This window comes from Telopea speciosissima, chromosome 9, assembly GCF_018873765.1.
Source record: "Telopea speciosissima isolate NSW1024214 ecotype Mountain lineage chromosome 9, Tspe_v1, whole genome shotgun sequence".
Lineage (NCBI taxonomy): Eukaryota > Viridiplantae > Streptophyta > Magnoliopsida > Proteales > Proteaceae > Telopea > Telopea speciosissima.
In genome coordinates this window covers 14,013,014-14,034,438 of record NC_057924.1, presented here as the reverse complement: position 1 = coordinate 14,034,438, position 21,425 = coordinate 14,013,014, and the positions used below count along the sequence as shown (strand labels likewise).

Below are 21,425 nucleotides of genomic sequence, written 5' to 3'. Positions count from 1 at the left end.
GAAGAGGTCCAGAATCAAGGCAACACCAACAAGGCCGCAAGGCACCCACCTAGGTGATCAAGGAGCCTGGACGCCAAGGCTTTGCCTTGATAACTATGGATGTACCCATGCCTACAACGACAATCTTCCTGTATTATTGTTAAGGATAGGATAACTATGCCATCTCGTATATGTGTGAACCTAGCCTTGTACTACTTTCTGTATTTGTTAGCCTTTGTACTACCAACATACATTATAAATAAAGCTGTGTTCTGATTTCAACTTACAGGCAGCTAATGGTAGGCAGCAAGATGACTAAATTGCAGTCCAGTTTCCCAAATTCAGGTGGAGAAGGAAAGTCCCATGGGTAGCCCTCTCTATTTCCTTCTTCTTCTCCTCCTTTCTCCTTCTTTCTACTTTCTTCTCTAAGCTTCTAAGGGCTGGAAACGATTTTGGTCTCTTTAGGAATAGTGAATAGTAGTAATAGGTTTGTTTATATAGTGGTTTAACTAAGGGCTGTTTGTTTACTTAAGCCAAAAACTGATTCTTAAATTACTTCTCTAAAATGATTCTAATTAGAATTTTGTACCTAACCAGCCCTAATCTCATCCCTTCCCATCTTCTTCTTCTCTAATTCTCAGCCCTAACCATGCCCTAACCCCAATTCAGCCATTAAAGCTTGGAATTGATGGGTTTTATTGACCAAATCCCATGATTTAACCCTAAATTGAATCAAATATTGGTTCAGGTGTGGCTGTGACCTGTGAATTACTTGTAGTAACCCAATTCACAGCTGAATTGTCCAATTAATTAAACCCTAGGTTGCTAATTAGGGATAATTGGCCAAACCCCCAAATTAATTGTGGTTTTTGGAATTAACCTAAAATTTATATTGAGCCACCTTAAAAATTGTCCAAAAAGTGAAATTGGACCCATGCATGTGAAGATCCATGCAATTGGAACAAAACCCCATTTCTGCCCTCTGAATCCGATCCAATATTTTTGCACCAAAATGCCCCTTAGCTTGGGTTTGACCTAAGCTCATTCCTGACCTTCTTAATATATGACATTTTGTGTTATTTTAGGTCTATTTTAGCCTGTCTTTGACTGTTTCTGTCTGGATTACTGGAGTTTTACTGCCCTAGACTAGATTGTCATTGCAGGTAAGGGGATTTTGACTTTAATTTCGGCGTGTTTGTGATATTTAATTTCGGTTTGTTATGGTTGCCATGTCATGCATCATATTAATAACATTGATCATGTATTTTTGTTAGCTTTAACTTCTTTGCATTAGATGTGCATGATTTTAGGTTGCATTTCCATATTGCATTTGCATTTATTACTTGATTCTTGGAATTTATTATGATGATGATGTTGTTGGACAAAATTGCTGTATTATCTATTATGATTCATATGTCATCATGATAGTATGCATATGGTTAGGATTGGCATGAACCCAGTGCTACGACCCTTACCAACAGGGGTTGAGGTATTGGATAACCCGTGGTAGGTCCGAAGGGTAAATTACGGAATGCCATTAACTGTCCCATGTTAGCGTGAACACTCCGCTGTGGGAACAAACAGTAGGGTTAGTTATTGGGGGTCTGCTGGGGTCCGATGTGTTCATTCCGAAACTTGGCGGGTTTCTACCATAGTAGAATGGTTTCGCTCGGGTGACCGACGTCTGGTTATGTGTTTCCGAGACCGAGGCTAGCATTCTATTACAATAGCACTTATACCCCATGAGACTTAGTATTGTTGTTAAAAGCATTCTTAGTTCTAGGTCATTCATCATGAACTATTTGCACTTGCTTGTGTGTTTCCCTTGTTGGGCTCAGTGGAGCTCACCCCTGTGGATATCCTTATTTTTAAGATGACTTGGTTACTTCTGGTGGTGGAGTTGCGGCGCTGGAGTATGAAGTGTACGATGCTTCGTGCGCATGTGATGATTGCACATTTTCTTGATCTTGGCCTGACAGTCCAGGCTATCTCCCCACTCTTTTGTGCTTATAAACACTTTTGTATAGTTATAGTATAGTTTCTTGTATAGTTTTACTTTGTGGTACTTTTGAGAACTGTATAACTGTAACACAAGTTAAATCCTTTATATAAATGAAATATCACTTAGACTTCTCTTATTACTGATGTTACCTCTGTTATTTAAATTGTTCCGCTGCGTCTGATTACTGTATTTGTGAGATATGTTTGTAAATGGAGTACTGCACTTGCGATCCTTGGGGATTGGTTGGATGTCAGAGACATCTAGTCACACTTGGCCCTTATTAGCCGGGCTGGGGTGTGACAGCGTCTGTCATATTTGATAATCCAAATCATTCTCTAAATTTTCTGGTTCTCAACCTGGTAGGCTGGTATCAGAGCCCCAATCCCTTGGGAACTTTTATTTCACCACCAGTAGGATCACCTTCGTAAGCAACTGAGGCTCTGGCCTCACCGGTCAAGCTGTTAAGAATAGCTGTATCAGGGGTATATCCGTATATATGTACATAACCCCTCTTTTATGTATTATTTGTGTCATTTGTATGAGGCCAAGGGCCTGTGTGTAATTATATATTCTTTTCAATATAAGCATGTTAGTCTCTTGTTTTGAGACATAACACACCAAACCAAAACCGTGGCTGCTCTCTTGAAGTTTCTTCTCTTCTTCTTCTTCCACTCTAAAAGCTAAAAATGGTATCAGAGCATTGATCTTGCTGTTTGCAAGTGTTTGAAGGAAGTTTGGAGTGTGAAGAATGGTTTCATTCACCTGTTTTCTGCTGCAGTTCGAAGGACTGGTTAGGTCATCTTCTCCAGCTTGTTTCTCTCTCGTTTGGAATCCAAATGGAGTGCTTCTTGGTACTCTAGTTTCGTTTAGGGGTCCTCTTTGATCTCCTTTGCTTCTCTTTAACCTTCTGCAAGCACCCATTCATTCCCATTGCATCTAGGTTTGGCTGTTCTGCCCAGAATTTCCGCCAGCTAGAGTTCTTGTTTGGCACCTGCTCTTCAATAGAACCTTGTTTGGCCATTTTTTATGGTCCATTTGCATCATTTTTGGGTAAGGAGCATTACTCATCTTTACTCCGCTGCTGTTTGAGTATTTTTTGAAGATCTACAAGTGTTTCTAGCCTTTTTGGCTATTGTTTGCCCTGTTTTTGTGCCTACTGTTTTGAGACAAACCTGTTTGATTGAAGTGCTGCTGTTTACTCCTTTTAAGTGGCTGATTTGAGATCAAATATGGGTGAGAAAAATGTCGAGACACCCTTACCCCTTGTGGAAACAGCTCCATCTCTCCCTTCTTCCTTTGAGAGCCCCCAATATCCAACTTCCTATTGCCAAGCTTGAGAACCACAACTATTTGGATTGGTCCCGATCCATGAAATTGATTCTTCGGTTTAGGGGGAAGATGGGGTACATAAATGGTAGCATCAAGGCCCCCCTTCCTACCGAGCAAGGGTACTCCAAATGGGACACTGAGAATTCTCTTGTGATGGCTTGGCTTCTTTTCTCAATGAAGCCTGAGATTGGAAGAAGGTTTATGGGCAAGGAGACTGCCAAAGACATTTGGGACAGTGTGGTCCGTATCTTTGATCGGGTTGGGGACTCTACAAAGGTGTACCAACTTCTCCAATAGATTGTTAGCCTGCGCTAGGGTGATAGAAGCATCTCTGACTACTATAGTCTTGTTGTGGGCCTGTGGGAGGAGTATGATCACTATAGAGATCTTCAGTTGTGTCTTGATGATGAGGTTGTGCACCAGTTGTTTGAGAAAGAGAGGGTCTTATTTCCCCTTGGCGGCCTTAATTCTAACTTTGAGCCTCTTAGGGTACAAATCCTTGGCCGACCAAGTCTTCCCTCACTGGAGGAGGTGTGTGGATATCTACAGAGTGAGGAGACCCGTAGGGGTGCCATGGGGACTACTCCCACTGTTGAGCGCTCTGCTCTTGTTTCTTCCACCCCTCAGGACTCCACTAAGGGAGCTGATAAGGGGGCTGCTAAGGGAGCTGATAAGGGAGCTGCGAAGGGCCGATTCTTATGTGACCATTGTGGTAAATCTGGGCATACCAAGGACTTTTGTTGGGATCTCCATGGGAGGCCCCCTTCTGGTTCCTCTGGGGGACTGAAGGGACAGCGGAAGAAGGGGCCTAAGGCTTATGTTGGAGTCATTGAATCTGATCCATCCTCTCTTTCCAAAGAAGACACTGCTGTATTTTGCCAGATTGTGGCCCACCTGGATGGTTCCTCTGCTACTCCTACTTCCACTGCACTACAGGCCTCTTCCTCCTCCGACACCATACCTTGGGTCATTGACTCAGGTGCCACGGATCATATGACTGGTAGGTCTCAGCTGTATAATTCCTATTCTGTTTGTTCTGGGAAAGATAAGGTAAAAATTGCTGATTGTTCCTTCTCTTCCATTTCTGGTAAGGGAGATATCCAGGTTACACTACTTTTACCCTTGAAGTCTGTCTTTCATGTTCCCAAGTTTGCCACTAACCTTCTTTCAGTTAGCCAATTGACTAAATCTTTGAACTGCTTTGTCACCTTCTTTCCTACCCATTGTCTTTTTTAGGATTTGGTGACGAGGAGGGTGATTGGCAGTGGTCGTGAAACTAACGGCTTGTATGTTTTGGAGACTGGTGCTTCCCCTGTTGTGCAAGCTTCGTCCTATATTTGTAGGCAAGAAGGTGGACGTACTCGGGAGGATATTTTTCTTTGGCATCGTCGTTTGGGGCACCCTGCTTTTTCTGTTATGAGGAAATTGTTGCCACATTTATTTACTTCTTTTCCTGTCACTCATGTTTTTCATTGTGAACCTTGTTTATTTGCCAAAAGTTGTAAAACAGTTTATGCATCTAATGGTAATAGATCTACTTCACCTTTTCATCTTATCCATATTGATTTTTGGGGGCCTTCCCCTATTACCTCTTTGCGTGGCTTCCGCTACTTTGTTTCATTCATTGATGACTATTCTCGGGTTACTTGGGTTTACCTTTTGAAAAACAAGAGTGATGTCTATGTTGCATTTAAAATTTTTTATGAGTTAGTGTATACCCAATTTCAAACTCGGATCCAAATTGTTCGTTCTGACAAAGGTGGGGAGTATCTGCATAGTGGTTTGGAAACCTTTTTTTCTGACCATGGCATTATTCATCAGGTGGCCTATGTTGATACCCCACAACAAAATGGGGTGGCTGAAAGAAAAAATCGCCATCTCCTTGAAGTGGCTAGATCCCTTTGGTTTACCATGCATGTTCCAAAAACTTTTTGGTTTGATGCTCTACTCACTGCTGTGTTTCTTATTAATCACATGCCGTCTAGTGTCTTGAACTTTAAGGTTCCTCTTGATGTCTTACCCTCACGGTCTTCTTTCTTTTCTCTTCCTCCAAGGGTGTTTGGTTGTATTTGCTATGTACATATTAGCAAATCTGCCTGCACTAAATTGGATCCAAAGGCTCTAAAGTGCATCTTTCTTGGGTATTCCTCCACCTCCAAAGGGTATAAATGCTATCATCCTCCTACTTGTCGGTGGCTTCTCTCCAAAGATGTCCATTTCTTTGAAACCATACCGTATTTTCAGTCACCTCTTCAGGGGGAGTGTTTATCTCTTGGTGGTGGTGTTGAGGGTGAAGAGGTTCCCGAGTTTGTTTCATTTCCTTTCTCCTCTCTTGTCCCTATTTCCCCTTTTCAGATTGACAAGGGAAAGAAAAATTCTGTGGATACTGTTGTTAAGGAGGAGCCTCCTAGTGCACAAGTGAACAAAGAACAGGGGGAGCTACTGGTGTATACAAAGGACAGGAGAAATCCTTCTTCATGGCTTCCTATAAAGAAGATCTGCCAAAATCCTTCTTCGTCTCCTCATCGTGAGCCTCGATCCACTGAGACAGGTATACCTCCCTCTACTTCTGCATCCTCAGACTTAGATCTTCCCATTGCTTACCGCAAGGGAACTTGGGCATGTACTAATCCCATTGCCAAGTTTGTTTCCTATGATTCTATCTCCCTTACAGGTACAGCCTTCACTGTAGCTATCATATCCATATCTATTCCCAAGAATGTAGCAGAGGCTATGGCAGATCCACAATGGAGAGAAGCAATGAATACAGAGATGTTGGCTCTTGAGAAGAATCACACTTGGGACCTTGTTGAACTCCCTAAAGGGAGAATCCCTGTTGGATGCAGATGGGTATTCACAGTCAAATTCAAGTCTGATGGTATTATGGAGAGGTATAAGGCAAAACTTGTTGCCAAGGGTTATACACAGGTGTATGGCATTGACTATCAGGAAACCTTTGCTCCGGTGGCCAAGCATAACTCCATTCGTGTACTTCTCTCAATGGCTGCAAACCTTAATTGGCCATTGTACCAGCTTGATGTAAAGAATGCATTCTTACATGGTGACCTAGAAGAAGAGGTGTATATGCACTCTCCTCCAGGGTTCAAGCATCCTGGCGACAATGGGAAAGTGTGTCGTCTTAGGAAGGCTCTCTATGGACTCAAACAGTCTCCTAAGGATTGGTTTGAGAGGTTCAGACAAGCCCTCTTGCAAAATGGATATACTCAAAGTCAGGCTGATCACACATTGTTTATACAAAGGAAGGGCAGCACTATTACGGCTATCATTGTTTATGTTGATGACATTGTGGTCACGGGAAACAGTGAAGCTGAAATCTCAAAGCTTAAGCTTTATTTGGCTCGGCAGTTTGAGATCAAAGATCTCGGTCCATTGAAGTATTTTCTGGGGATTGAAGTTTCAAGATCCAAGCAAGGGATCAATGTTTGCCAAAGGAAGTTTGTTCTTGATCTACTTACAGAGACAGGCTACTTAGGGTGCAAACCAATCTCCTCCCCTATTGAGCAGAACCACAAACTAGGGGAAGATTGTGGTGAACCTCTTATGGATGCTGAAAAGTATCAGAGATTAGTAGGTAAGTTAATCTATCTCTCCCTCACCCGGCCTGACATCACCTACGCTGTTGGAGTGGTGAGTCGGTTTATGCATGCACCCAAGATGGGACATCTTGATGCGATTCTGAGATCCTCGGTATTTGAAGTCATGCCTGGAAAATGCCTTCTCTTCTCTAGGAATGGTCACTTGAGAATTAAAGTGTATACAGATGCTGATTGGGCCGGGTCTATTTCTGATAGAAGATCCACCTCTTGATACTGTACCTTTGTTGGGGGAAATTTAGTCACCTGGAGAAGTAAGAAGCAACCTGTGGTACCTAGGTCAAGTGCTGAAGCAGAGTTTAGAGCCATGGCTCATGGTGTGTGTGAAATCTTGTGGTTGAAGAAACTTGTTCAAGAATTGGGATTTGAGACGACTGAACCTATGAGTCTATATTGCGATAACAAGGCAGCCATAAGTATTGCTCACAACCTAGTTCAACATGACAGGACAAAGCATGTTGAGGTTGACAGACACTTCATCAAGGAGAAGATAGACTCTAAGACTATTTGTACTCCTTTTGTGAAGACAAATGAACAAGTGGCAGACATCTTCACCAAAGGACTTAGCTCTCATCAGTTTAGTTTTATGTTAGACAACCTAGGTATGTATGACATATACCACCCAGCTTGAGGGGGAGTGTTAAGAATAGCTGTATCAGGGGTATATATGTACATAACCCCTCTTTATGTATTCTTTGTGCCATTTGTATGAGGCCAAGGGCCTGTGTGTAATTATATATTCTTTTCAATATAAGCATGTTAGTCTCTTGTTTTGAGACATAACACACCAAACCAAAACTGTGGCTGCTCTCTTGAAGTTTCTTCTGTTCTTCTTCTTCCACTCTAAAAGCTAACACAAGCATGGTTACCTGAACATGCCCCAAGACCACCACTAGTACCTGCCACTGCCACGTCTGCCTGGTCCTGCGCCACTGCCGGAGACTATGCCTGCCCTCCGTCCCATATCACTGGCCCCCGGGGGCCCTTCTCAGTTCCGCTGACCTCTGCCCATCGCTACTGGTCTCTGCCAAACCCAGCTGCCTGTCGCCCTAGCCGCTGGCCTCCACCAAGCTCAGTACCAGATTGTCCATTGTCGATAGCCTCCACTAGGACCCTGTCCATGATTCGCTAGCCTTGCAGGTTCGCCTAACCCCTCGCATGGCCTCCCTTGCCTAGGTCTCTCGCTGCTATTTTTGGTCACTGTTATTATTTGCTACTGTTGGACGTTGATTCCTCATGCTATGGTAGCTCCTATCACTTCTTTTTGCAGTCATTCACAACAATCCTTTTGCACTTGTGATTGAACCTCGGCTCTATGACGATTGACGAAGAGTAGTGGTACCTCTCTAGGAGGAGTTGGGAGTAGAGACACAAGTCGTGTTGGAACTTATCACCATAACCCATCTCTCCAGCCAGGTCCAACCAAGTTGAATGGGACCAATTACCTTGCCTTGTCACAGGCTTCCCTACTTACTATTTGAGATAATCATTTCTCCGGGTATCTCATGGGTGACACTCCAATGCTAATCAAGGCTGTTGCAAAGAATACCTGGTTGGCCAATGATGCCCTTATTATGTCCTTCCTTCTGAACACTATGGAGCCGTATATCAGTCCCAATTTGTCATCTTAAATTTAGCAAGGAATTATTGGATGCTATACAACAAACATAAACAAACATATGCTCAAATTTATGAGCTTTGTCGCCAGGTCCGAGAAACCACAGAGGAGGACTTGTCCCTCATTGCCTACTACTCTTCCTTTACTACTCTATGACAGCAGTTAGAGTTTATCTATTCCTATGGCCTGCAGTGCAAATGCTACTACATTTAAAAAGGAGTGCGAGATGGAAACGGTCTATGACTTTCTAACTGGCTTGAATCCAGAATATGATCAAATCTGTATTCAAGTCTTAGGCAGGGACACATTTCCAACTCTCCTTCAGACCTATAACTTGGTTCAGCATGAAGAATGACGTTGCTCTGTTATAAAGCATACTATGATCCCTGATCATTCGGCACTAGTCACCACTCAACAGGATCTACCCACATTGGACCACCTAGTTCTTCCAATAACATTAACCGCCTACTTAAGAACCGGTCAAGTGTGACTACTGTGGCAAGCCCATCACACTCATGAGACATATTGGAAACTTCATGGTCGTCCTAAAGGAAGCCGTGGTGGGAAACAAGGCTCCTTTCGCTCCCATGTGCATCTTCCTGAAGCCGCTGATAGTTCTCAACAACCTATCTCCGCTTTTGCAGCTCCTTTTTCTTCGAATCAGTTACTTTCCCTCCAACGCATGATGTCTCAACTTGGCACGGCCTCTTAATCTACTTCGGCTCCTTCCACTGCACCTACCTCCCATCTTACCCAGTCACGTATATTAAATGTCTCTTCCAGTTCTAGTCCCTCATGGCTTCTTGACTCAGGTGCTTCAGATCACATGACTAGTTTTTTTGATTTGTTTCGTTCACACCTCCCTTGCTCAGGTAAAGACAAAGTCTGTGTTGCGGACGCATCCTTATCCTCTATTACTGGGAAAGGGTCCGTATATTGTTCTCCTACCGTCTCTCTTTCCTCTATTTTATGCCTAATCTTTGTGCAAATATACTTTCCATTTATCGTTTGACAGTTGAACTTAACTATTATGTCCCGTTCTATTCCACTCATTGTGTGCTTCAGGATCTGGTGATGAGAGCAACGATTGGCTATGGTAGGGTATGTGTGTTAAGAATAGTGAATAGTTGTATCAGGGGTATATATGTACATAACCCCTCTGTTGTGTATTCTTTTTGTCATTTGTATGAGGCCAAGGGCCTATGTATAATTACTTATTCTTTTCAATATAAACATGTTAGTCTCTTGTTTTTGAGACATAACACACCAAACCAAAACCGTGGAGCACTCTCTATCTCTTTCTTCTCTTCTCCTTCTTCCACCCTAAAAGCTAACATGGTATCAAAGCTGATTCTGCTGTTTGCAAGTGTTTGAAGGAAGATTGGAGTGTGAAGAAGGTCCTCTTTCACTTAGTTGCTGCTACTGTTCCAAGGTCAGGTTAGGTTATCTTCTCCAAGCTGTTTCTCTTTGGTTTGGAATCCAAATGGAGTGCTTCTTAGTGCTCTAGTTTCGTTTGGGAGTCCTCTTTGATTCCCTTTACTTCTCTTAAGCTGTTTGCAAGCTTTCATTCAATCCACAAAGATTTCGTGGTTGCTGTTCTGCCCAGAATTTCCGCCAGCTAGAGTCTGGTTTGGCTCTGTGGTCTTCAATAGGTCTTTGTTTGACCATTGTCTATGGTCTATTTGCATCGTTTTTTGGTAAGGAACAATACTCATCCTTACTCCGCTGCTGTTTGAACAATTTCTGAAGATCTATAAGTGTTTTAAGCTGTTTTTGGCTATTTTTCTGCCCTGTTTGTGCCTACTGTTTTGCGCAATATCTGTTTGCTTGAAGTACTGCTGTTACCCTAGCCTAAGTGATTGATTTCAGCTTCAATATGGGTGAGAAAAATGTTGAAAAATCCTTACCCCTTGTGGAAACAGCTCCACCTCACTCCTCTTCGTTCGAGAGCCCCAATATCCAACTTCCTATTGCCAAACTTGAGAGCAAAAACTATTTGGATTGGTCCCGCCCCATGAAATTGATTCTTCGGTGTAGGGGGAAGATGGGCTACATCAATGGTAGCATCAAGGCCCCCCTCCCTACTGAGCAAGGGTACTCCAAATGGGACATTGAGAACTCTCTTGTGATGGCCTGGCTTCTTTTCTCCATGAAGCCTGAGATTGGAAGAAGATTTATGGGCAAGGAAACTGCCAAGGACATTTGGGACAGTGTGGCTCGTATTTTTGATCGAGTTGGGGACTCTACAAAGGTATACCAACTTCTCCAACAGATTGTTAGCCTGCGCCAGGGGGATAGAAGCATCTCTGAGTACTACAGCCTTGTTGTGGGTCTGTGGGAGGAGAATGATCACTATAGGGACCTTCAGTTATGCCCTGATGATGAGGTCAAAGTGCATCGGTTGTTTGAGAAAGAGAGGGTCTTATTTCTCCTTGGAGGCCTTAATTCTGACTTTGAGCCTCTTAGGGTGCAAATCCTTGGCCGCCCAAGTCTTCCCTCACTGGAGGAGGTGTATGGATATCTACAGAGTGAGGAGACGCGTAGGGGTGCCATGGGGACTGCTCCCACTGTTGTTGAGCACTCTGCTTTTGTTTCTTCCACCCCCCAGGACTCCACTAAGGGAGCTGATAAGGGGGCTGCTAAGGGAATTGTGAAGGGCCGATTCTTATGTGACCATTGTGACAAGACTGGGCATACAAAGGACTTTTGCTGGGATCTCCATGGGAAGCCCCCTGCTGGTTCATCTGGACGACCGAGAGGGTAGCGGAAGAAGGGGCCTAAGGCTCATGTTGGAGTCGTTGAATCTGCTGAATCCTTTCTTTCCAAAGAAGACATTGCTGCATTTCGCTGGATTGTGGCTCATCTGGATGGTTCCTCTACTACTCCTCCTTCCACTGCACTGCAGGCCTCCTCCTCCGGTACCACACCTTGGGTCATTGACTTAGGTGCCACGGATCATATGACTGGTAGGTCTCAGCTGTATAATTCCTATTCTGTTTGTTCTGGGAAAGATAAGGTAAAAATTGCTGATGGTTCCTTCTCTTCTATTTCTGGTAAGGGAGATATCCAGGTCGCCCCACTTTTACCTTTGAAGTCTGTTTTTCATGTTCCCAACTTTGCCACTAACCTTCTTTCAGTTAGCCAATTGACTAAATCTTTGAACTGCTTTGTCACCTTCTTTCCTACCCATTGTCTTTTTCAGGATTTGGTGACAAGGAGGGTGATTGGCAGTGGTCGTGAAGCTAATGGCTTGCATGTTTTGGAGACTGGTGCTTTTTCTGTTGTGCAAGCTCAGGCTTATGTTTGTGGGCAAGAAGGTGGACGTACTCAGGAGGATATTTTGCTCTAGCATCGTCGTTTGGGGCACCCTTCCTTTTCTGTTATGAGGAAACTGTTGCCACATTTATTTACTTCTTTTCCTGTCACTCATGTTTTTCATTTTGAACCTTGTCTATTTGCCAAAAGTTGTAAAACAGTTTATACATCTAATCGTAATAGATCTACTTCACCTTTTCATCTTATCCATACTGATGTTTGGGGGCCTTCCCCTGTTACTTCTTTGCGTGGCTTCAGCTACTTTGTTTCTTTCATTAATGATTTTTCTAAGGTTACTTGGGTTTACCTTTTGAAACATAAGAGTGATGTCTATGTTGCTTTTAAACAGTTTTTTGAGTTAGTGTCTACCCAATTTCACACTCGGATCCAAATTATCCGCTCTGACAAAGGTGGGAAGTATATGTATACTATATAGTGGTTTGGAAACCTTTTTTTCTGACCATGGCATTATTCATCAGGTGGCCTGTGTTGATACCCCCCAACAAAATGGGGTGGCTGGAAGGAAAAATCGCCATCTCCTTGAAGTGGCTAGATCCCTTTGGTTTACCATGCATGTTCCAAAAACTTTTTGGTCTGATGCCTTACTCACTGCTGTCTTTCTTATTAATCACATGCCGTCTAGTGTCTTGAACTTCAGGGTTCCTCTTGATGTCCTCCCCTCAAGGTCTTCTTCTTTTTCTCTCCCTCCAAGGGTGTTTGAGTGTATTTTCTATATACATATTAGCAAATCTACCCGCACTAAATTAGATCCTAAGGCTCTCAAGTGCATCTTTCTTGGCTATTCCCCCACCTCCAAGGGGTATAAATGCTATTCTCCTCCTACTCCTGGTTTGGCTCTGTGGTCTTCTCTTGGTGGTGGTGTTGAGGGTGAAGAGGTTCCTGAGTTTGTGTCATTTCCTTTCTCCTCTCTTGTCCCTATTTCCCCTTTTCAGATTGACAAGGGAAAGAAAAATTATGTGGATACTATTGTTGTTGATGAGGAACCTTCAGTGGATACTTGTTGTTGAGGGAGCTTCCTAGTGCACGGAAGAGAACAGGGGAGCTACTGGTGTATACGAAGGATAGGAGAAATCCTTCTTCATGGCTTCCTATAAAGAAGACCTGCCAAAATCCTTCTTCGTCTCCTCATCCCGAGCCTCCATCCATCGAGACAGTATAACTTCCTCTACATTCTCAGATCTTCCTATGCCCACGCAGGAACTATGCACTAATCCCATCCATGATTCTATCTCCTTACAGGCATAGCCTTCTGATCTCATCCGTCTCTATTCCCAAGAATGTAGCAGGTTCCTAAATGGAGAGAAGCGATGAACACGAAATGTTGGCACTTGAGAAGAATCACACTGGGATGTTGAACTCCCTAAAGGCCTGTTGGATGCGATGGTATTCATCAAGTTCAAGTCCTGGAGAGGTATAAGCAAGACTTTGCCAGGGTTATACAGCATACTATCTTTGCTCCGGTGGCCAAGCATAACTCCATTCGTGTACTTCTCTCAGTGGCTGCAAATTTTGATTGGCCATTGTACCAACTTGATGTGAAGAATGCATTCTTATATGGTGACCTAGAAGAAGAAGTATATATGCACTCTCCTCCTGGGTTCAAGCATCCTAGTGACACTGGGAAAGTGTGTCGACTTAAGAAGGCTCTCTATGGACTCAAACAGTCTCCTAAGGCTTGGTTTGAGAGGTTTAGACAAGCTATCCTGTAAAATGGATATACTCAAAGTCAAGCTGATCACACATTGTTTATACAAGGAAGGACAGCACCATTACGACTCTCATTGTTTATGTTGATGACATTGTAGTCACAGGAAACAGTGAAGCTGAGATCTCAAAGCTTAAGCTTTATTTGGCTCGGCAGTTTGAGATCAAAAATCTCGGTCTATTGAAGTATTTTTTGGGGATTGAGGTTTCACGATCCAAGCAAGGGATCAATGTTTGCCAAAGGAAGTTTGTTCTTGATCTACTTACAGAGACATGCTACATTGGATGCAAACCAATCTCCTCCCTTATTGAGCAGAACCACAAACTAGGGGAAGATTGTGGTGAACCTCTTGTGGATGCTGAAAAGTATCAGAGGTTAGTAGGTAAGCTAATCTACCTCTCACTCACCTGGCCTGACATCACCTATGTTGTTGGAGTGGTGAGTCAGTTTATGCATGCACCCAAGATGGGACATCTTGAAGTAGTTTACAGGATCCTCAGGTATTTGAAGTCATGCCCTGGAAAAGGTCTTCTCTTCTCTGGGAATGGTTACTTGAGAATTGAAGTATATACAGATGCTGATTGGGCCGGGTCTATTTCTGATAGAAGATCCACCTCTAGATATTGTACCTTTGTCAGGGGAAATTTAGTCACCTGGAGAAGTAAGAAGCTACCTGTAGTAACTAGGTCAAGTGCTGAAGCAGAGTTTAGAGCCATGGCTTATGGTGTGTGTGAAATCTTGTGGTTGAAGAAACTTGTCCAAGAATTAGGATTTGAGACGACTGAACCTATGAGTCTATAATGTGATAACAAGGCAGCCATTAGTATTGCTCACAACCCAGTTTAACATGACAGGACAAAACATGTTGAGGTTGACAGACACTTTATCAAGGAGAAGATAGACTCTAAGGCTATTTGTACTCCTTTTGTGAAGACAAATGAACAAGTGGTAGATATCTTCACCAAAGGACTTGGCTCTAATCACTTTAGTTTTATGTTAGACAAGCTGGGTATGTATGACATATACCACCCAGCTTGAGGGGGAGTGTTAAGAATAGTGAATAGTTGTATCAGGGGTATATATGTACATAACCCCTCTGTTGTGTATTCTTTTTGTCATTTGTATGAGGCCAAGGGCCTATGTGTAATTACTTATTCTTTTCAATATAAACATGTTAGTCTCTTGTTTTTGAAACATAACACACCAAACCAAAACCGTGGAGCACTCTCTATCTTTTTCTTCTCTTCTCCTCCTTCCACCCTAAAAGCTAACAATGTGATGGGCTGTACTCTCCGGATCTGCATCTCACTGTGCCTCATAAATTTTCTGCTCATACTCTTTGGACAAATAGTGCTCTTCAGCAACTGCATCGTTAGCATCACCGACTTGGTCATCTTGACGAATTTGTTTGTAATACTTGTGAGTTGGCCAAACATACTCGTTCTTCTTACTCTCCCAGTTTGAATAAAAGTGATGTTCCTTTTTCAGTTATTCAACTTGAAGTTTGGGGACCCTCTCGCACTGTCGCTCGAGGTAGTTACAAATGGTTTATTTCATTTATTGATAATTGCACTCGCCTGACTTGAGTTTACCTCCTCCGTACCAAATCCGAGGCCTTTTCTTGTTTCCGCTTCTTTCATGCCATGATCCGGACCGAATTTTAGGCTAAGATGCAGATCCTTCGCCGTGATAACGGTATTGAATATATTGACAATACCTTCCATCACTATTTAGATGAGCAGTCATATTTCAAACATCTTGTGTTCGTACTCTAGAATAGAATGGAATTCCTGAGTGGAAATATTGACATCTTTTTTATGTTACCCGCTCTATCTTATTTACCATGAATGTTCCTAAATTTTATTGGGGGGGGGGGGGGAGATGTTGTTCTCACTACAGCCTATCTGATTAACAGGGTTCCTTCCAATGTCCTTAACTTTCCAACCCCTATTAGCTGTCTTCCCGACCTTCCTTGCTTCTCACCTTCCTCCTCGGGTGTTTGGATGTGTTTGATTTGCTCAAAACTCCACCCCCTCTCGATCTGAGCTTGATCCCTGAGCTTTCCGTTGTATTCTCCGTGGATACTCTGTCTCTTAGAAAGGCTACAAGTGTTATCACCCTCCTTACTGCCAACTCTTCGCTACCATGGATGTTGCCTTCCATGAATCAAAGTCCTACTTCCAGTCATCTCTTGAGGGGGAGAGTATTGTAGAAGAGATTCCTTCTAATTCCTTCATCATTGATATTGTTCATATTGAGGGGGAAAAAGTTGATATTGAGGGGGAGAAAGGTTGATACTCCAATGCCATCCAAGCCGGACTTGCTTACTTATTCATGGCAGAAGATTCAAACAATACAACCAACTACCGACCTACCATGTCAATTGATACTTCCTAATCCATCTCCATCATCCCAGTCAAGTAATGAAGCTCCTCTCGTTGATATTGATCTTCCTATTGCTGTTAGGAAAGGAGTAAGAGCTTGTACTCAACATCCTATTCTAACTTTGTTTCTTACGAGACCCAGTCCCCGTCCTATCATGCCTTTGTTTTTTCTTTGTCTTCTGCTTCTATTTTGTAGGGTTGAAAGGAAGCTATCATTGATCCTAAGTGGAAGGGAGCTATAATGGAAGAAAAGCAGGCTCTGGAGAAAAATGGCACGTAGGACCTTGTTCCTCTTCCGATAGGAAAACAACCAGTGGGATCCAAATGGGTGTTTACTGTAAAGCAAAAGCCAGATGGCAGTATTGAACGATACAAAGCCAAGTTGGTTGCAAAAGGCTTTACCCTGACGTATGTCATTGATTATCAAGATACATTTGCTCTAGTACCAAAGATTAATTCAGTTTGGGCACTCCTATCATCATGTGTTGCAAACCTTGGGTGTAGTCTCCAACAACTGGATGTTAAAAATGTTTTCCTCCATGGTGACCTTGAAGAAGAAGTGTACATGGATATCCCTCCAGGTTTCACCTCACCATCTACAAATGGCAAGGTTTGCCAGTTGAGGAAATCTCTATATAGGCTCAAACAGTCACTGCGAGCTTGGTTTGGTAGGTTTCTGAAAGCCATACAGAAATTTGGATATAGACAAAGTCATGCTAATTATACCTTGTTTATAAAGCAAAATGGCAGTAAGATTACTGCTCTCACCGTCTATGTCGACGATATAGTAGTAATAAGCAGCGATGACAAAGAAATATCCAAGTTAAAGGCTCAGTTGCCAAGGAGTTTGAAATCAAAGACTTAGGACCACTCAGATATTTTTTGGGATTAGTGGTAGTCAGATCCGACAATGGTATCTTTATTTCCCAACGAAAGTATGTTCTAAATCTTCTCATTGAAACTGGTGTGCTTGGTTGTAATGAGGTCAACCATCAAAGTAGCAACAATGGTGATGATTCCTGTGGGAGAGGTATCAAAGGCTCGTCGGAAGATTGATATACATATCTCATACAAGACCTGATATTGATTATGCTATGGGAGTAGTGAGTCGGTTTCTACATTATCCACGAACTGCACATCTAAACGCGATCCACTGGATTCTGAGACACCTGAAATTTGTTCCTGGGAAGGGAATTTTATTTTCCAATCATGACAATCTGAAATTGGAAGCCTTCACTGATGCTGATTGGGCAGGCTCTATGGATGATCGAAGATCTACTTCTTGATATTGTACTTTCCTAGGAGGGAATCTAGTTACATGGAAAAGTTAGAAACAACCAGTGGTGAACTTATATGACTTAGAATATTACTCAGTGATCTGGGGGTCACATCGGGAGAACCTATGCGGCTCTACGATGACAACAAGGCAGCAATCAGTATAGCTCATAACCAAGTTCAACATGACAGAACTAAGCACATATAGATAGATAAACAGTTAATCAAGGAGAAACTTGAACAAGGCTCTATTTGCATTCCGTTTGTCAAGTCTGAAAATCAGCTAGCTGATGATTTTACAAAGCATTTAACTTGTAAGGTGTTTCATCCTATTATATGCAAGTTGGTCATGTGAAGTATCTAGGCGCCAACTTGAGGGGAAGTGTTAAGGATATAATTAAGCATGCCACCAAACACGTTTACTACCTAGCCTTGTACTACTTTATGTATTTGTTAACCTTGGTACTACGCACATACATTATAAATAAAGCTGGCCTCTGTCATATTTGATAAGCCAAATCATTCTCTAAATCTTATGGTTGTCAAGTGTTACTTACCTAATACAATTGAAATGAACTAAAATGAGCTATGAAGATTCAAATATTGTTGTAGGGTAGACCACAAATGAAGTCCCCCTCCTTGGAAATCTTCTTCCACCATATTATTGAATGGAATCACACGATTTCACTATTGATTGTGGAACACGAGAGATTGGTGCTTCTAGGTTAAAGGGCAGCACTATACTCACTCCATGAGAAGTAGCTTAATGGTTTGCTTCAGATTTAGCATTCCCCTCATACCAAGTCGAGTTCATTCAAGATGACTGATCCCTGGAACGAAAGCCGTCAATTTAGCCGGTCAAGCAAACCAAGGAAAGAATCGGGTCGGGAAAGAAGACTGGAATAGTCTAGCTCTTCCAAAGGGGTATTCACTGATGACTCGGGCCCCCTGGGAGGAGGTCTTCTTCGCTCTCCACCTAACCTGCACAGGAAAGGCCCAAGGCTCCCCCCAGAACAAAGCCCCACCCCAAGGCACCCCCCAGAACCAAGGAAAGAATCGGGTCGGGAAAGAAGACTGTAATAGTCTAGCTCTTCCAAAGGGGTATCTCACTGATGACTCGGGCCCCCTGGGAGGAGGTCTTCTTTGCCCTTCACCTAAGCTACGCAGGAAAGGCCCTAGGCACCCCCCAGATTAAAGCCCCACTCCTCTTCCCCTCCTATTCAAATAGCTTGTGGAAACTATCGTTTTAACATTCGGAGAGAGTTGAAGGTGGGAAGATGAGGAGGGATTGGTCGTAGTTGTGGCAGTCAATCTAGGATCCAGTTCCCTACTGTCTAATCTCCCAGGTCTGTCAGCTGAGATCCGAAGAATCGATGGTCCTGTAGCCTTTCTGCTCGCCTGCTAGTGTTACTGAAGTAGGAACCCTTTTCCTTTAAAGTTACAAGTACTCAAGGTCCCAATCAATATCCCTTCAAGACAGGCACAGGAAACAAATGGTATAAGAACCGTTTGGTATTCAATAAAATTCAAGGAAGCTAGATGTACTCATCATGTTTTAGATCAACTCTTGTATGTGCAGTTGCTACAGGTCTGGCTATTTCTCCTTGCACTTGCCTTCATAGAAGAAGCATTTCTAGACTCCCAATCCAGGAGGTTAATTACTACCTTTATTCTTCAATCTTTGAACTTTACTACATTTCCCCTTTGTACCTTTGAGCTTTACTGTCATTTTCCCCAAGCCATCTAAAGAAGGATTGGGCATGATCATTCCCTCACATGAAGAATAAGCCAAGTTTCTTTGCAAAAATTGAATTAAGGGACATATCCCTCCAAATTCAGTGCCTGACATGAGTTCCTAGTTTCATCAATTTGTCTGGAATCTTTTCCATTTTTTCAATTAGCTCAAACAGTTTTTCCTCCATGCACTCCGCCCAATGAATTAGCTGGTCTTCTTGGATTGCTCTTGGCACGACATTACATCTTCTTTTATATACTTGATTAAGGGGTTCAGTTCCCTAAAATCTCTTCAATCACCTCCAAGCCATTAACCAGTCATTGAACTTGTTAAGGGCACTCATTGTCTTCACTCTTCAGTTGGTTCCCATTCTGTCTGCACATTCTAGAATTTCATAATTTTTAAGGCCCCAACCAATTGTAGCACCTTGATGAAGATTACAGAGATTGTTTGACAGACCATGTCTCTGGGAATCTTCCATTCCCATTTGTCAATTGTTTATGAGACAAAACATCTTCCTCAGCCCTTGTTCACCAAGTCAATTGAAAGAAATAGAATATTGAATATATAATGCTGCATGAGAACTCATTGATATGCGTTTGATCCATGCCGTTAGTTGTCCCCTGATCAAACCATCATCACTTCTACAATCTTTATACATTATAATTTTGATCTGTAATGGAGACTATAAAAGGAGAGAAGGATAGTACAGAGACCAACGAAGGATTGAAGAGAGAGAAAGGGATGGAGGGTACAAAGCACTTTTAGGAAAGTAACAATTGTGCCCGAAATGTAAATAATAAAGATAAAGAATCACTGGAGGGGATTTCCAGATATATCACTTGGTATGAAAATTATACATGAACGTAACACTCACAACTTCCCTCTAGACCTAGCTGCTGTTCAAGCTCCATACATAAATGGATAACACTTGATCTTATTGTATACGATTTGTTGAAGGAGCAATATCACATTTCTTGTTTTATTAAGAGGGTTGGTATGGTCAGAACGTAAGTAGTGAGTAGGGAAAAAAAAATATACAACTAATGAAACCATCCAGGAAAAGGATTGACATGATCTGTACATGCTAACGGTGTCTCAAATCTTTTGATTAAGCTAGATTTATCTTCAAACAAAAAAAAGAAGTAAATAAACTAAATTAAAACAATCATATAGGACAAAAGCATGAGACGTTTGTAGTACCTCCATCCACACTTGCCAGTCATTCATGACTAGCAAATTGAAAAGTGTCACCATCCCAGTTGGGTAGTCATTAAAATTGAAAAGCAGATAGCTGACTTAGTCAAGAAAATTAACTTAGCAACTGGGAATTCTGATCAAATATAAATCAACCTGTAGGAGCAATGGACAAGGAAAAAGATGGTCCACAATATAAGCCAATGGGGCAAATAATGGATCTTTCCCGGTGAAATGTGCTATTATTGATCACCCAAAATAGGAAGATCCAAACAAAATGCCATAATAGGATAATTGCTAATCTAATAACATTAGACAGGCACAATATGTAAAGAAGATGATATTATCAAGGCAAAGGATACTCATTTTCATAAAGACCTGTTCCTTCCAAATTAGGATTTCCAGAGTTGACAATCCCACCAAATATCTACAAAAGAGAAACAAAATATTAGAGAAACATATCCTTCATAGAATAGCTGGGACATGGAAAGCTTCCGTTTCCCTTTTTATGTCCAAGCATCAGAAGCGTTTATACCATAGGTGATAGATATACATTTTGATTGGTTTCATCCTTTGATTTTGTCATTCACCCAGCTTGGTACATTGATTTGCAATGTTTGGGAGGTCAATCTGCTAGTTAACAAGGTCCATTTTCTTATCTCTTAATTTGATTGATGATATTCATGATTTTTTTTTTTTGGTTTGTTAGTTTCATGAACTTTATTTCTTAAGATCCATGAAGAAGATGGATATTAAGCCCTTACTTAAAGAAAGTGAACCAAAGATTTCATTTGCTTGATTCACCTTATTTCCTGAATTATTCATCTGTGAATCAAGAATCTGTTCAAATGAATCAATTCAGTGTTCAATGGTAATTATGGTCAATTAGGAAACTAGCATTCAGAAACATTTTCAAGTCAGATAATTTCAAATTGCACATGGAAGGAAATAGAAGAGAAGTGAAGGTGATGATGTCACAAAATATTATATACCATAAAACTTAAACGCAGAAAACTGACTAATTATGATTAAAAGAACTACCATAGCAACTTATTTATATGGATTATCAAGTATAAGTGTATCACTAAAAAAGAATATGGAGGTACTTGAGCCAAGACTTGCTACTTGGGAGAAAAAGATTCGTCTATGGATATGTTCCAACTTCTAAAAATTGATTATATAAATTAGAAATCCAAAAAAGAATGTCACCAGATACAGTTGACTTATCTCCCCAAAAGTTTGCCTACAATA

General features: G+C 41.9%; 1 protein-coding gene across 1 annotated transcript in view; it reads right to left on the bottom strand.

Moving 5' to 3' along the window:
* The window catches only part of LOC122640182 (two pore calcium channel protein 1B), a 177,460-nt gene that overhangs the window by 26,049 nt on the left and 129,986 nt on the right, over positions 1-21,425 (bottom strand). Inside the window, exons 18-19 of the mRNA XM_043833336.1 lie at positions 20,537-20,601; positions 20,181-20,271 (exon numbers count right to left, since the gene is read on the bottom strand). Of these exons, the coding sequence (XP_043689271.1) occupies positions 20,181-20,271; positions 20,537-20,601 (156 nt within the window). The remainder of the gene's footprint in view (positions 1-20,180; positions 20,272-20,536; positions 20,602-21,425) is intronic.